Source organism: Ceratotherium simum, chromosome 28, assembly GCF_057802395.1.
Source record: "Ceratotherium simum simum isolate JZ-2026a chromosome 28, ASM5780239v1, whole genome shotgun sequence".
In the NCBI taxonomy this organism is placed as follows: Eukaryota; Metazoa; Chordata; class Mammalia; order Perissodactyla; family Rhinocerotidae; genus Ceratotherium; species Ceratotherium simum.
In genome coordinates, this window is record NC_141927.1 from 15,749,129 (window position 1) to 15,766,101 (window position 16,973).

The 16,973-nt window shown below is 45.7% G+C and overlaps 1 protein-coding gene across 1 annotated transcript in view; it reads right to left on the reverse strand.

Moving 5' to 3' along the window:
- Window positions 1-395: 395 nt before the first annotated feature.
- Window positions 396-16,973, reverse strand: part of ENPP6 (ectonucleotide pyrophosphatase/phosphodiesterase 6) — a 105,390-nt gene continuing 88,812 nt past the window's right edge. Inside the window, exons 7-8 of the mRNA XM_004428734.3 lie at window positions 10,351-10,474; window positions 396-5,777 (exon numbers count right to left, since the gene is read on the reverse strand). Of these exons, the coding sequence (XP_004428791.2) occupies window positions 5,572-5,777; window positions 10,351-10,474 (330 nt within the window). The 3' untranslated portion in view covers window positions 396-5,571. The remainder of the gene's footprint in view (window positions 5,778-10,350; window positions 10,475-16,973) is intronic.

The window sequence follows — 16,973 nt, forward strand, 5'->3', positions numbered from 1 at the left end:
TGTTGTCAATCTTCCTCTGTTTTTGCTTGAGGACGATTCACCCTGAGCTAACATCTGTGCCAGTCTTCCTCTATTTTGTATGTGGGTTGCTGCCACAGCATGGCTGATGAGTGGTGTAGGTCTGCGCTTGGGATCTGAACCCCACGAACCCTTGCCGCCAAAGTTGAGAGTGCCGAACTTAACCACTATGCCATGGGGCTGGCCCCAAAATTAAAAACTTTTGTTCCAAAAAGTGAAAGTGAAAAGAAAACTCCAGAATGGGAAAAAAAAAGTGAAAAGAAAATCCTAGAATGGAAAAAAGAAAAGTACTCGCAAATCATATATCTGATAAGGGATTTGTATCTAGAATATATAAAGAATTCTTACAACTCAATAATAATAAGACAAAAATCCAATTTAAAAAATAGGCAGAGCATTTGAACAGACATGTCTCCACAAAGACAGACATATGGCCAACAGGCACATGAAAAGATGCTCAACATCATTCGTCATTAAAGAAATGCATATGAAAACCACAATGAGATATCACATCACATCCACTAGAATGGCTACAATAAAAAAGGACAGATAATAACATGTGTTAGCGAGGATGTGGAGAAACTGGAACGCTCATATGCTGCTGGTGGGAGTGCAAAATGATACAGCCACTTTGGAAAACAGTCTGGTAGTTTCTCAAAGGTTTAACAGAATTACCATATGACCCAGCAATTCCACTCCAGGTGTGTTTCCAAGAGAAATGAAAACATATGTCCACCAAAACCGGTACATGAGTGTTCAGAGTAGCATTAGTCATAATATTCAAAAAGTGGGAAAAAACAAATGTCCATCAACTAACAAACGGATAAATAAAATGTAGTATATCCATACAAGGGAATATTATTTGGAAATAAAAAGAATGAAGTACTGATTCATGCTAAAACCTTGAAAACATTATGCTGAGTGGAAGAAGCCAGCCACAAAAGACAACATATTATGTTATTCCACTTGTATGAAATACCCCGAATAGGCAACTCTGTAGAGACAGAATGTAGTTTAGTGGTTGCCGGGGGGGTGGTGGAGGGAGGAAACGGGAGTGATTGCTCATGTACTAATGGGGATGGAGTTTCTTTTTGGGGTGATAAAAATGTTCTAAAATGGATTGTGGTGATGCTTGCACAACTCTGTGAATATACTAAAGCCATTGAACTGTAAGTACACTTTAAATTGAGGAGTTGTGTGGTATGTGCATTAAGTCCTCATAGAGCTGTTATATTTTTTAAAAGCAAATATGCTTAGCATATTTAAAATCTAATCCCCTTCCTTCCGTCCTGCCTTCTTTCCTTCCTTCCTTCCTTCGTTCCTTCCTTTTTTCCTTCCGTCAAATTTATAAGCCTGGGAGAGAATACCATGAAATTGAATATAATTATATCATTAGTCGAGTGATAAGAAAGGACAGCAGTGAAAAGTTTGTTTAATTTGAGGAACTACAGATAAAGAGAGGCTATCTGAGTGTAAGCAAGACTCCGTAATGATATTTATTGTTTTTTTCATTCAACTCATATTGATGGGACATTATTAAACATTTGAGCATAGCACTAGGTGCTATTTTATGATTTCAAAGCAACATTTGAGTATATTTTTCATAGCATATACCTGAGACCAAGTTTCAAATGTTTTATAACCAGTCTGCCAAGGCTACCAGCTCCCTTCCTTCTAGCAAGTGATTTACAACAGCTGACTTTGGTCTATCACAAATTACTTAAAAAGATTAAACACACATTCACATTTGGAAGTCTCTTGATATTTACAGAAAGGCAAAATACTTTCTTAGAAAATTCATAAAATAGCTGTGTGTCTTGAACAATGAGTTTGCCTGATAGCACTGTTGAGAACCTCAGACCCAGAAGGAGTGGGGTGTGGAGAAGCCAAGTTGGCCTGTTTGGATTCTTCTCTCCATCACTGGAGCTTACAGATCTGCTTTGGTTTAAAGAGGGCTAGATGCTTGACCCAGCTTGGATCGGAGCTCATGCCACCCTAATGGCTCTGGAGAAACTGGCAGATTATGAAATTGCTATCAGGAGACACAGGTCTCCCAGGTCAAATCAGAACCCATCTCTCCTTAGAGCAAACCTAACCTTAGATCAGTGTGACTTAAGTGTTGTCTGAGGCCCCACCCCAGATCCTCTGAACGCGCATCTCTTGAAGCACGCCAGATGATGTTGATAATCTTAGAAAGTTTGCAAATTTCAGTAGTCTCCCTTGTCTGTGGGGGATACAGTCCAAGATCCCCAGTGGATGTCTGAAACCACAGATAGTATTGAACCCTATATATACTATGTTTTTTCCCATACATATATACTTATGATAAAGTTTAATTTATAAATTGGGCACAGTAAGAGATTAACAACTAACAATAAAACAGAACAATTATAACAATATACCGTAATAAAATTTACCGTAGGTCTTAGCAACCTCAAAACAGGATTTTTTTTCTGTTCCTTATTAAGTCAAGAATATTCACCTTTTCACTTAAAGGAAGCACTTTACAGCTTCTCTTTGGCATATCTAAATCGCCAGCATCACTACTCTTGTGCATTGGGGCCATTATTAAGTAAAATAAGGGTTACTTGAACACAAGCACTGCAATACCGGGACAGTCATCTGATAACTGAGACGGCTACTCAGTGACTAACGGGTGGGGAGGGTATACAGCGCGGAACCACTGGACAAAGGGATGATTCACATCCCGAGCAGGATGGCTGGAATTTTCATCACACTATTCAGAACAGCGCACAATTTAAAACTTATGAATTGTTTATTTCTGGAATTTTCCATTTAATATCTTGGGACCATGGTTGACTGTGGGTAACTGAAACCACGTGGATAAGGGGGGACTACTCTACTACCTATGACTGAAATCAGATCTGATGTGGATTTCCAAGGTCCCTTTAAAAGTAAAGAGAGTTGGGACTTTATAATTCAGGACTCTCTGAGACTGGAAAGAATTCCCTGGGCCTGTTCTAATTTATGCTTAAGGCTTCAGAACCTAATTGAATTAAGTTCTGGAGATTAGGCATATGGCCAGGGAAAGTAGCCATTCATCTCCTCTCCAATTTAAGGATCATTCCTTTCATTTATCTTCAGTATTTGCAGGTCAATCCAATTATCTTCTTCCAGGAATTAGCAGTAAAGTAGTAAAATAATCCAGGAGAACAGGTGTCTACACATATTCCTAGCAGATTTTACTCCAATGGAACAAAACACATTTAGAGGAAGTAGAATTTTCCTGGGGAAAAAAATGTAACTTTAAGACAGAAATCAAAGAAAAAATTTTAGCCGAATAATTAAGCCACTAAAATGTATGCATTATGAATTTTTTATTTCTGGAATTTTCCATTTAATATTTTTGGACCTTGGTTGACTGTGGGTAACTAAAACCACAGAAAGTGAATCCGTGGATAAGGGGGGACTACTGTACCGTCTGTGACCGAAATTAGATCTGATGTGGATTATTTTAGGGAAAAAGTTTTTTTCTCTATTCAATGTCTGAAGTTTCTTTGTTATTTATTAATATTCATGATTCCAAAAGTGTCTTATTCTCGTTCATCTATTCAAGATTATTTATTGAGTAACTATACTTTGTCAGACAAATATCTGAAATTTTATTATGTAACTTGAAGATTTTTTTAAGGATATGTGAGGGAAAAAATGGTAGATCAGAACAGGAAAGACAGATGCAGGACTGTGTACATGTTTGTATGTTTGTACCCTGCTTGATTTTGATGACCCACTTTAATTTAATCCCTTGGATATCTTTTAGTGATCCTTCTTCACAAGGGAGGAAGGTGGGCTCCACTGAACTCATTAGAACCTGTCCTTCAAGGAGAAAGGAGCCTTTGAACAATAGATGGCTGTTTCAGTGACCCCGCCGGTGTTCTGAAGGCACTAATTTGCTTTCAGCCAGAGAACAAAGGCTGATTTGCCTTCTTCCCAATTGATTTGATGGTTTGCTGGCACTTTAAAAACACATTACATAAATCCTGAGACATCTTTTGTGAAGAGAAATTCAATGTTTTTAAGCAGTGGTCCTTTGCTCTCATGACTGAAGGCACAGAGACTGCTCCCGGCCTTCTTGAGCCAGGACGAGCGCTGATATTCATTGTTCAAGGTAAATGCATAAGGGCTTCATTGTCCTGAGGAGACCTGATGTGCTGTCTTTTCCTGACAAAAACTCTCATTTGCAGATGTGCCTCATGGAGAGCAAACTCATTTTTAATGCAATGCAGTGATATGGTATATACACATACCATATCCATACATCTCATCATTTAAAATCCAGTTATCCCTTGTTTTACAAGATGTCCTACAGCAAACTTAGATGACTAAACTACAAACATTTCAACTCAGGCTCAATGGCTCTTCTCAGAGGTTCTAAAGAACAGAGGTCTCTGAGGTGGCGCTTTGACCAAACTGTGTCCTAATCAAATGACTAGTTGTTTAGTGACTGGGATTCAGCTCCATCATGTTCTCTCTATTCCCCGTCCCCCTCCCTCTCACCATTTTCCCTGGAATTTTGGGTCTCAAGGATTCATTTGGCTGTTATTGTTAAATAAGCATTGCTCCAGGACACTGGTGCATAAAACTTATGCTTAATGTATCACCATTCCCAGCAATGAACTGAGATTTCTGCAAGTATGTCTACACTCTCATTAGCAAGACATCCCTCTCCCAGTCTGTAACGATATGTCAGGTATTGCTCTGTATGGGACCAAAGAGTGGCGGTCTCTGAGGAAGTCTCCACACAGATAGACAGGCAGGCACGCAAGCCATCCATCCATCCACAACACGCAGGGCCTGCCACGTGCAAGGCTTATACTGTGATACACTGTGATAAGTCTCAGAGAAGCTTGTATCTGTTGTAAGCTTTTCTGGTCCTCAAGCAAGGGAGAAATTTTTGTGCATTCGAGACTTTGGGAGGGAACTCCTGTCTTTCACCTTGTCCTGTGAGTTCTCCAGTCCTTAGTGATTTTGACTGATTGGTGGTCCAAGCTAAGATACACCCTTCTGGGACTCTGTAGACAATGAAAAAACTCCATGAGCTGGGTCAGAAACAGAGGGCAGCTATTGCTTTCATGTGGACCTCCTTTTTCTGGGATGGAAGGAGCAGTACAGGATTGTGGCCATAGACCCTGACGGTTGCTCCTGGGTGTAGACAAGGGCCTGCTTTGTGCAAGACGGGACAGAGAGGGGCCCAGGGCTACTGTGCAATAGCTGCTCAAAGTCTGTTTGCTGCAGGGGCAGGCCCCTGCTCGGACAGGTCACCTGAGTAACTACGTGAAAAGAAAGGAGAAAATGACACACAGTTGAACAAATGAAAAGCTAGAATTTTTCTTACCTCCAGAAAAAACAAAGTTTGGGTCTCTCTTTTTTTTTAAGAAATAGGACTTTTATGTATAGAATCATCCAAGATAACATATTTACAATTTTTATGGCCTTGATTGTGTTAATGAAGCTATTATTCATATCGCAAATGAAAACCATTCCGCCACGGCGGCACACATCCCCGATGTTCTGGGACAACAGCAGGAGCAGCTATGCAAACAGCAAGAGGAGGACCAAGGCCAGCGCACAGCCGCTCGGCAGGACGGACGGAGCCGAGCCGGCCTGGCCCCTCAGCATGCACATCACCCTGGACCAGGACCCGTTGTTGGGCAGGGGCGTGATGCCTGTCACATTGCACATGACATTGTAGACGTCCACGGATCTGATTGGAGCAGCTCTGAAGTTGGATTTGAAATCTGAAAGGGAAAGGCAGGCAAACAAGTTGTCACAGTCGCTCCTCTGGCAGAGGGGGGCTGAGTCACGATATGGAAGAATTACACTCAGGCTCCAGGCAGCTTTGGGATTGGAAGATTGCTCTGTCGATGGGGCGTGGCCAAGTGGTTGTGAACGTGGAAGAGTATCTGGAAGGCTACAGGTTATGAAGGGGAGTAGCTTTCTGTGGCTTATAGAGATGAATTTCTTTGAAAGACAAATCAGCAGACAGACTATTTTTGTGCATAACTGTGCTTGCTTTGTGACAAAGAGCATCCCTGGAGGGGCAGAAGGGCCACCTGGTGCTGCTCATTTCTGCAGAGCACTGGAGAACAAGCATGGTCACGGAGGTTTGACTGTCTAGCTGTGGTCCCCAAAACCCAATTAAAAGATAGCTTATCTTCAGAACAGCTATCTAGCAGAGACTGGTTAGCCAGGGTACCTCACAACTCAAGAATGTTTCTCCATTTTCCTGCCACATCGAGGTCCCAGACTTGATGGAGTGTGAAGCTGTATGGTTCCTTCGGTGCTGGCTAATTTGACAGTTAACAGCAATGGTTTCCTAAATATGTTTGGGAGATCAACTGAACATTCCCTGGGAGCCTTTCACTGGCAGATAAAATAAGTTAGCTGTGTGGAAAATACGCGAACTGGTCTTGGAGTTAGGGAGCCGGGTGGAGGTTCTGAGACGTCTGATGGAGAGGAGAACTGTGCTTCTCCACAGAGGCTGCACCAGACTCCAGCGGGGACACAGGATATAAAGGGTGGGCTGGCTGCTCACAGCACAGCGAGTATGGGCGCTGAGGGAGGGATTTCAATCCAGATGCGCCTTCTCCTTCTCCACGGGGGCGCAGAAGATGCTGAATGCAAAGGGCTTGTCTGTCTAAAGAGTGAATGTAAGAGTTTAGTAATATATGTAAGCAGCTTCACTTTTAGGCCCCAAAGCAGAGTTTCCAACACAGTACCCAAAGCTGCATGAGGCTGAATTCAGGAAGGAGATGTTATCTATCAATACAGGCCTGTGCACGTGCTTTTAGTCCATCTAAGACTGTCATAGGAAATGGGTAGTTTGGGGGCTGTAAAGCCAAGTTTTCTCTCTTAGAAAATAATCTTTATAATTGCTTTGCTAAAATGATCACATATACTTTATTTAAAAAGCAAACACACACCACCAGCAACATAGAAGTGCCCACACCAAATTCTGCTCTTGTATTAACCCTGAAATTATAAATCCAGGAGGAAGTTATATACGGAAAATTCTGTCACAGAGTATGTTAGATCTGGGGCAACTTCCCAAGGGGTGGGTTTTGCTCGCTTTGGAGAATTAAAGTTGAATTCAGTACAAGAGGCTCATGGGCTCTACAACCAGCCTGCAGCCACTGACTAGCTGGGTAACCTCAGGAAATGGGCATGGATATGGTACCAGAGTTCCAGGCATACCCAATAAATGGTAGCTGTTATTTAAAAACATGTAGAATAAATGCTCAGCAAGGGCAAACTATGGATTGAAAATATTCACCATGTAAATTAGTTGGAGGGTTCACTTTACTTTTGGGGCAAGGAGGGTAAGGGTCAGCACCCCCTCAGGGTAATAACTAGTTTAAAAAAAAATCCAGAACCTCCCTGGAGAGGAGAATGCAGGGGCTGCCCTGGAATGCCAGTCCTTCTTAATATCAAGGCAAATTTTACGATTAGATGAGGATGGTGGTTATACTTCCTTGGAGAATCAGCTGCAGCCTGAGAAGTCAACGGAAAGGTTGTCTAAGCGACATGGAGGTAACTCCTCTCCCTCCTGTGACATGCCACGGACCCGGATGTGAGGATCATCCTGCCCCATCACATGGTGGTCATGTCTTTGTCACGTGTGTGGGAGGGAGGGAGGGTATGTGGGGTAGTGGACAATGGTAAGTCCAAGATATCCTTCCCCAGTCTTTCAAACACCTACTTCTTTAACACTTGGCAGGAAAAATTGAGATCAACTCTACTGACAAAAATGCTAGAAAAGATGAGCTTTTTATGTTGAAAGTACAAAATCCAATCCTGTGCACGTAAGCAGGAAGGAGAATTGGGTTTTCTTTCCCATTCCATCTGGTTCACCGCTTTCTATTCTGCAGGACTGGGACTCTGGGCCCAATGCAGAGATGATCCAGGCTGGAATGAGAGCTTCTAGAAAATTCCTGAATAGCAAAACAATACCTGATGCAACTTGGGAGGACCCAGCCAACCTCTGCTAGCTCAACATGGCATTTGGAACCTGGATTGGGAATCCAAGTTATTCCCATGGGCTTAAATCTTTTGGATATTAAAACCATTTCTCCTAAAGAGAGAAGGTTCTCAGGTTCACGCGGTGCCTGGCCACCTTGGGCTGCTTTCCCAGTGAAGCTTGCTAGCTCGCAGGCAGCTCAATGAATCACACTCCTGCTGTCTTATCTTGAATGTGGCGTTCTCCAGGGCAAGATTAGGTTGTTCAAATTAGAAACTGGGATTAACCAGAGGGAGGCTATCTTCCAGAATTATTTCCCTTTGTCTTAGCTGGACCAGACTTACTGACTTCTAAAGCTGTGTCTGAACAGCCGCGACGATGCCCAGCTTCCTTCCCAAGCGAGAAGTACATACAATTAATCAGGCAGGACGCACCTTTATCTCAAAGTGCAGCTAGATAGCTATTAAAGGCCTCGCTCTTAAATTTCCTTCTGAGTAAACAGTCAGTGTGTAAAGCTGTTCAATCTTTCATGAGAATTGGAGCCAGAAATGTGATGGTTTGCGGGAGACTCTCAAGGCTGTATCTGCCTGGAATTTTTGCAATTAGCCCAGTCCATTTTCATCAGGGGTCGTCTTTCTGTCTATAAAAGACTTAGCCTTTTAGTTTTAAAGGAGCATGTGATGGAGGCCTTTGTTAACGGACAAAATCTCCTCACCGAATTTTACTCTAAACTAATGCAGCTTTGAGTACTTTGTTTAAAAATGTTGGTTTGAGGCTAGATTCGCTTCTGCTTTCAAATATGCCCGAGACTCTTGCTCATAAACTTCCATACTCCTTCAACTGACAACTGTTTTGCATTCATGATCTTATTTCTCTCTTCTGGGGAAGGAGGAGACGATGCTTTTGAATGAAAGCCCTGCTGTCTACTGTTCTCCCCTGTAAAGGCCATGGCCCTGGACCGTCTCCAACCTAATCCAGCAGTTGACCTCAACAAACACCTCAAGGCTCCATCCCTGGTTGGTTTCATCTTTGAGCCCTGCAGATCTAACCCGGGGCGTGGCTAACAGGGAGCACCTGATAACTATTATCGGTTGATGGCAACACGCTCTTCTGGCATCCTCCAAACTCTCTTAGGCCAATGTTGTGAACCCAGTTAGTGCTCTATAAATGCTTGCTGCTACTGGTTCTGATGCTTACTTCAGGGCGTGGGAACTTGGGTCACACGTGGGAAAGTATTTGGACTGATGTGTTCCCTAAACTCAGGCTCCCAGAGGCACCCATGGAGCATGCAGAATCTGACACCCCATAGTTCTCAGCACCTATTTTGTGGTAAGTAGAGTGACCCAGGGCAGATGGAATGAGGTGGGTGGACATATATCTTTGTCTTGTTACATCGAGGAAAAGAGCAGGGCTTCTAGGGGTGATCTCTAAGCTACAACTTGAAGGGAAAGCCTGGACTTTCACAGGCTGAAATACTTTGATGAGCATCCAGAAAAAAGCATTTGAATATGGAGATCAGGGTAAACTTATTATAAGGAGGGTGGACAGCAGAAAGAAAGAGGAGTAGCTCATGAGCCAGGCCACTCACAGCTGATGGCTGTTGCATGCTCTTTACCCTATCTTTTAAAAATTGGATGTTCAAGTAGTAGTATGATCTTCAGAGTATTTGACAAACTTTTCCAAAATGTGAATTTACGGTGCTCTATCAATTACAGCAAATGACCAAAGAGGCCTTCTCCATCTCCTCTTTCTTCCAGCCCTAGGAATTTATCTGGTCAAGGAAGTCAGTGAATTTGCTCTCATCCAAGACATCGCTAGTCATTCTGGCTCATTCTCAAAGTCAGTCTCAAGGTCATTTCCTGGCCTGCCCTGAGCATATCCTAGCTTCTGGTTGGGCCCTAACCTGAATGACCCCCACAGGGGTGGGTGCTCCAGACAGGGAGGAAGTATGGGAGAGTCAGACCCCGTGAAGCGATCACGTGAACCTTGAGACTCACAGCTGTCAGCAACCTGGTGTCTGACAAGCTTTCCTGGACATCAGATAGCTGTGAAATAACATTTTGATGAATTAAGTAAAAAATGAATGACCAGCATGTGGAATACATTTTCTTCACTGCACTCAAGATTTAAAATTTACAAGGGAAAGTTTTTGGTCACATTTGCCAAGTCCAAAGAAGCATTTGAAAGCAAGCCAGCAAAAGACGTTTCATGGAGACCAGCTGGGTTTGCTCAGCTTTGCTCATAAAGAGGATCCATAAAGAAATCACTCCAGCCTCTACTAGCGCCATTAGCCCCTACTGGAGACGCTTCCTTGGGAATGGGTGACTAAGAGAATTTGGTCATTTCTTGCCTACCAGGTCCAAAGGCCAGGAAGACGCCCCTCATGTCCATGAGTTCATTGTCATATCCATGCCATCCATGCTGCCAGCCTTCCCTCTTGCCAGTGCTGTTCATCCAAAATGGAAGCATCTCTCGATTCTGAAAGCAAGCAAGGCAATTACATTCCACTGTGTCCTGACAATCATGATGAGTGAGCATCTGGTCCAAACTACCACCCAACATGGGGATTTTCTTCCCAGCACTCTCAACTGGGGTCATCCAACCTCAGCTGGATCACTTCCTACTCAAGGTAGCTCAGACCTTTGGAGGCAGCCCATTAAGTTGCCGAAGAGCTCTAGTTATGAAGGTATTTTCTTACATTGGGTTGAATGTAATCAGTTTTAGAGCCACTAAATATGGCATGTTAGAGACAGAGGGATGTTGAAGAGCACCCGTGGTATAATAAAAATATATTTGGCCTTTGTCTCGGGTTCCTGGCCCAGAGCTCCTAAAACTCAGAATTTCCTTGAGTGATAGGAGTGATTTTTGTTATTCAACACTAAGTTTATGCTAATGAGATGACTCATAGCGGTGGGGGAACTAGGTAGCTACAGAATGGGGGCTGGTCACCAGAGGAACCAACCACATGATGAGAGGGTTAGCACTTTCAGCCTCATCCTCTGACCTCTAAAACTGAGTCCAATCATGTGGCCAATGATTTAATCACCCATGCCTACACGGTAAAACCCCCTATGAAAACCCTGAAACAACATGGCTCAGGGAGCTTCCGGATTAACGAACACCAGGAGGGTGGTGCGCCCAAAGAGAGCATGGAGGTTCTGCTCCTCTACACTTTGCTCTGTGCATCTCTTCCAGTTGGCTGTTCCTGAGTTGTATCCTTTTTAATAAAATTGCTAATCATAAGTATAGCTCCTTTCTGAGTTCTGTGATTCATTTCAGTGAATTATTGAACCTCAAGAGGGGTTGTGAGAACCCTCAGATCTGTAGCCAAGTTGGACCCAAGTGTGGCTAGCCTGGGGACCAAGGACTTGCGGCTGGTGTCTGAAGTGGCGGCGGTCTTGTGGGACTGAGCACCTTCAGTGTGAGGGCTGCTCTAGCTCTGGGTAGTTGGCGTAAGAACTGAAGTGAATTGCAGGGCACCCGATAGCTGTCAGAGAATTGTTGTTGGAAAACACAGCATCTAATCTAATGAGCTCTTTCTTCTAGCAAAGCCATTGAAGCCTGGAGGCGGTCCAGTCACTACCATCCCAGTGCCCTTTCCACCATACGTACCACCCCTGTCCTTCCTCTCTTCTAGCTCCACCCACAGGAGAGACTCAGAATAAATTAGTCCCCTCCTCTCCATGTGGCCAAACATTTGAAGATGGCACTCATGTTCCTCTCATCCAGGCCTTGTATATCTTCATTTCCTTCAACCAGTCCTCATTTGGGATGGGTTCCAGAACCATGAGTCCTGTCACCCTTCTTCCCTTCAGAACTAAATTTTCTAGACTGCAGAAGCTTGCTTGTGAGACAAAAGGCTTAAAGAAGGTTTTGTGAATCCTGGGGAGGCTGTAGCCAGTTGGACACAGCCCTGGCCCTTCATTGCAGACTAACCACTCATTCCTGATATTCCAATCATCTTCTTGCAGAGGGGGGTTGAATATTACAGATATTTCAAGTGCAGGAGGTCATGATGAATGAGTGGAAGCAAAACAGCTAAAATACCAGCAATTTACAGGTTGGCTCACAAGACTCGTAAGAGTACCAGGTATTTCATGTGCCACACGGTTCACCAAGAGCCTGCTCTGACACTCACTTACTGCTCACCACATCCTAGTGTGGATGACATTATTCTCCCCACTTTGTAGCTGAAGGAACTAAGGCACAGAGAGGTTAAGTGACACTCTTAAAGTCACACAGCTGTTGAGAGGCAGGGCTGGGATTGGAACGCAGATCACCTGTCTCCCAGTCTTATGCATCTTCTACTACCCCACAGCCAGAGGTCACTGCAGTGCCCCTACCAGCACTGGGTGACAGTGAGGTGTCCCCTGTCCCTTGCCTCTTCACTCACTGAGTGGTACCCAGTTATACAGTACAGAGAAGAGATTTTGGAACTGCATTGGCGTGGGATTGATTTCCAGTTTGCCACTTTCTAGCTCTGTGATCCTGGGTGAGCTGCTTAACTTCTCTGAGCTTCGTTTCCTTGCTGAATGTGACCCTGCAGAGTTTTTGAAGGAACAACAGGACTGTGTGCCAAGTGCATGCCACACAATAGGTGTTCAATAAATGGCTGCGGGATGGTCCCCAGATGCCCTGGCTGCAGGGCGAGGTGCTCCAGCCACGTGCAGCAGTGGTGGTGAGGCAGTCGTGGTGCGAGGGCTGAACTTGCCTTTGCTTATGTAGCTGTCACATCGCACTGCACGCCCATCCAGCCTCACCCCATAAATCGCTCCCTGGCCTTCCTGCTTTTCACCTCGCAGGATTTCATTGACTCTCCGTTTCCTGCATTTCCATCAACCCTCGTCCCTCCTTCTCCAGCTGTAGCTTGTATTTTTCCATGGGAATGTGTTTATTAACTTACTGCCTTTCTAACGTGTTGTACTCGTTTTTGTTCTTTATCTGTCTCTGGTGAGGATCACAACACATCCCAACATAGCTTTGTCAGCTAATTGAAGGTGTTGCTTCCCCTCTCACAGTCTACACGGCAGTGATTCCTGAGGCACGAGGTAGAACATTTTGTTACTAATGACTTCACTCATTATGAACCCCACAGGACATATGTACCCCACGACAAAGGGACAGGTGAACGGGAGACGAAGACTGATTACCTCATTAAAAATTCCAGTCTAAATTCCACACACACACACACAGCAGGGAACATCTCGGCCCTGAAGGTAACTGGGGATCTGTCTGATCATAGGGAAATCCACCGGTTTCATTAAAATGACAAGCTGCTCCAGGCAAACAACTGTTCTTACCGACTTTAAGAAGTAATAATAAACTGGCTGGTTATGTGGGAAGCTAACCATCTTGTCTAAGTGATTGAGTGGATCATGTTACGTGCACTGACTTAACCAGAATAGTGCATTGACGGTTTTCGCCTGTTCCCTTCCTAGTGGCTTTCCGTGTCTGTGTTCTGTACCCACGTTATCTTCCCAAGTGCGTACACAGGAGCCCACGCTGAGGAGATGTGGGTCACAGACCTTTCAGCCTCCAGAGCAGGAAGCCCCGGGCTGCCGATCCTCAAGCTACCGGTTGAGGAGCCTGACCTCATCCTGACCCTACCAGGCCCAGGGACTGCCACATAGTGCCACCTAGTGACATCCTGAGGAGGTGCCCAGATCCTCCAGATTTTGCCAAAGGTGAGAGACAGGGTAGAAGGGTGCGTGTGCGTGTACGTGTGTGTGTGCACGCGTGTGTTTGTCTGTGTGGACGAGGGAGGGGAGTGCTCCTAAGTTTAGGTCACTAAGAAAGCCAGCCCATCGCAGGGTGGGCAGCCCATTCCCAGGGGTTGCAGGAAACGTCTAGTCCTTCTGCAGCATGTGTTGGAAGGCCTGGATGAGGGCCCTGCCTGGAAGGGGTGGTTCCCCACTAATAAACAGGTGAGGGAGGGAACCCACTCTGTGAAGGCAGTGAAGGAACAGAGTGTCGTTGGTGAGAGGAGTCCCAGGCGAGGGTGGGGCATCCCTGCCAGCACAGGGGAGAAGGCAATGATGTAAGAGCCTCTTTATTCAATTCAGCAGACACACACTGAGCTGTGAATCGGCCAGGTACTCTGCTAGGCTTTTGGGTGGGGGCACAGATGAGGAGCACAGTCCCTGCACTTAAAAGAGGTCCTCTTTAGTGAGGAAAGAAGGGTTACAGCTTCTCTGTACTGACTCCCAAGCAAGCCAGGACCAGGAGCGGGTGCCCTGAGTCCGAAGCGCAGGGTGGGGTCAAGCGCTGGGGTGGCCTTTGACCTCAGAGGAAGCAGGAGGAGCTGTGTGGTGAGAATCACTGTCAGTGGGGATACAGCTGTGTGTGTGTGTGAGTGTGTGTGTGGACAAGTGTGTGTAGCAGTGGGGAACCACCATGAGGAGGTCACAGAGGAGGCTCTAACAAAGGGGGGGGCAGGTACCGAGGCCCCCCAGCAATGGGACCCTGGGGACCTCCATTGGTGGGGAAGGTGTGACACAGAGAAGGCCCTGAGAGGCAAGGGGACCTTGTGTAACCTGACATGGGAAAAGCATCAGAAGAAGGTCACCATGAGACTGAGACTGTCAGAAAGAGTAAGGAGCTGAGAAAAACATGGAGCTTTCTGTTCTCAGTGTCTACCTGAGGTTGTGCCAATCAAACAGGGTGACCAACGGTCCCAGTTTGCCCGGGACTGAGGGGTTCCAGGGATGCAAGACTTTCAATTTGAAACCAGGACAGTCCTAGGCAAACCAGGACAAGTTGATCTGTCTACAATGAATACTCTCTTGGAAACTTCAATAAAATCCTCACCAAGAATAATTCTTTCAGCACATTCCAGAGCCTTCCAGAACCCTTCCAGAACCCTTCCACGTATAATGAGTGGATAGCAGTGCCGAGACCCTCCTTGATGATCCACTAAATGAGTTAATCGTTTCTCTCAGGAAGGAGCCAGAAATATCTCCACACAAGGAAACACTGTGAGCAATGGTTGTGTTATTGTGTTTACAGACTTGTGTTCTTTTATTTCGGAGCCTGCATTCCACCACCAGCTCACCAGGAAAATGTCTATCGTAAGCTTGCTTGAATTTGGGAAACCAGGGGAATATTTATGGGATAAAAGTTACAGTTTCTAGACTGGGTATTTTTCTCAGTCATCCTTAACGTTAAAAAAAGAAAAGTAACATTCACTGTTTACCCTCAAATCAGAAAATCAGTTAATGAAGTTTGTTCAACACTTGCCTGGACGCATCTCTTTGAATCCACCATTTTACGATTCCCTCATGGTGCTGAGCCTTGAGGTCTGGGGGTCACAGTCAGAAATGGGGTAGGATTGGGAATGAGGATAAAGGAGGAAGGAGGGGTGGAAGGACAGGAAAAAGCAGGAAGGGCCTAAACAGTCTGTGTTCATTATTTTCTGTTTGCACACGGCCAAGGTACCTGCTTTGGCAATCTCTTGGGGCATTTACTTGTTTTTTAGAGTTGCATTTTTGGAATACATTAGTATGTATGTTCCTCACCAGTTCCTTCCGATTTCCCCTCACTGTAGCTCAGAGAATGGTTGCTAAGCCACAGAGAAAGATACTCCTGGGGAGGCGGGAGGGCCACCAGCTGCCGGGTCGACATCTGGACTCCAGCTCTTGCCCTGCACCCCAAAATGACTTCTCGTGAGTATGTGGAAGTCCGTCCTTCGTGGATTCCCTGCCTGAGCAGAGGAGCTGCTGGGCCTTGTCTGGTCCCTCCTGCTCCGTCTGGGGTCTGGGTGACTTCCTCTCCAGTCTTCCGCCCTGGAGGCCACAGTGGGCACTGAACCTTGAGCACTCACTGTCTGCACCGCTGGCTCCCAAGCCTGGCTGTGCAGAGAGGGCCCTGAGCTTATCCTGGGCCCCACTTTCGGGATTTGCATTCAATAGGTCAGGATGAGGCAGGGCATTTATCTATTTAGTAATCTCTCCTCAGGTGATCGGGATGCAGAGTCAGGAGTGGACCTGGCATCTATCCTGTGGTGTGTTAAATGACTATGCGTCCTTCCTGAGGACACTTCGTGTTTACCCTGGATGACCAGGCTGAGGCCCCTCTGTGTGGCCCTGTGGCAGCAGCATCGGGCCTCCCTCCCAGAGAGAACGCAGGGCCTCAGGGCGCGCGGAATCACTCACAGAATCGCTCACACAGGGCTGCTGTCCAGAGCAGGCCCCAGTGCGGCCCTCCCGGCCATTTCCAGCTGGCATTCATTCTCACCGGCCGGTGCCCATGGGGTTCTGCTTGCTCAACATTTTGACTGTCACCCCTCCCTTCAACCACTAAGCTTATAATTCTTCCAGGGAAGTGGGGTCAGGGACCCAGTTCCCCCCGTCCCTCCTTGAGGAGGCTTCCCACCAGATCTCTAGGGCGCCAGGAACACAACTGAAATCCAGTCAGATGAAAATAAATAAAACGTGAACGCCTATCAAAGCTGTGTGAAGGGCCTAATAAAAACTAAATCTACTTTATTCTCCTAGGACACGGTTATAAGAGGAATCTCCCACGCCCCTGAAAATACAATAAACTTCTGACATCATCTCAGGCTGAAAAAGGTACTCAGTAATGTCCAAGTCAGGGTGGCTTCAGTTAAAAGTCTTGTGGAAGTGACAACAGTTTGGCTGGCTCTGGTGGCTTTGCTGCTAGGGTTAAGGTCAAGACGGTTTCTATTACAAACCACTGTGTCTCAGATTTTGTGGCAATGCCATTCTAACTTGTGCCCCTGAGTGGATTCTGTTGGCATGACTCCTTGGAGCCCGGGACAGTGTGGTTATGAACCCTAAGATGTCTGTGTGCCACACGCCACTGCAAGGAGATGTCCCCCTAACTGTCGCTCTTTCTCCATCTTAGAAGGCTGCCTCTTTCTAAAACAGAGTTGAATTGCTCAGGCCACAGGCCCCGGTCTGACCCTGGAAAGCCCATTGGCACACACAGCCTCATCCTGGAAAGGGAAAATGCCAGACAG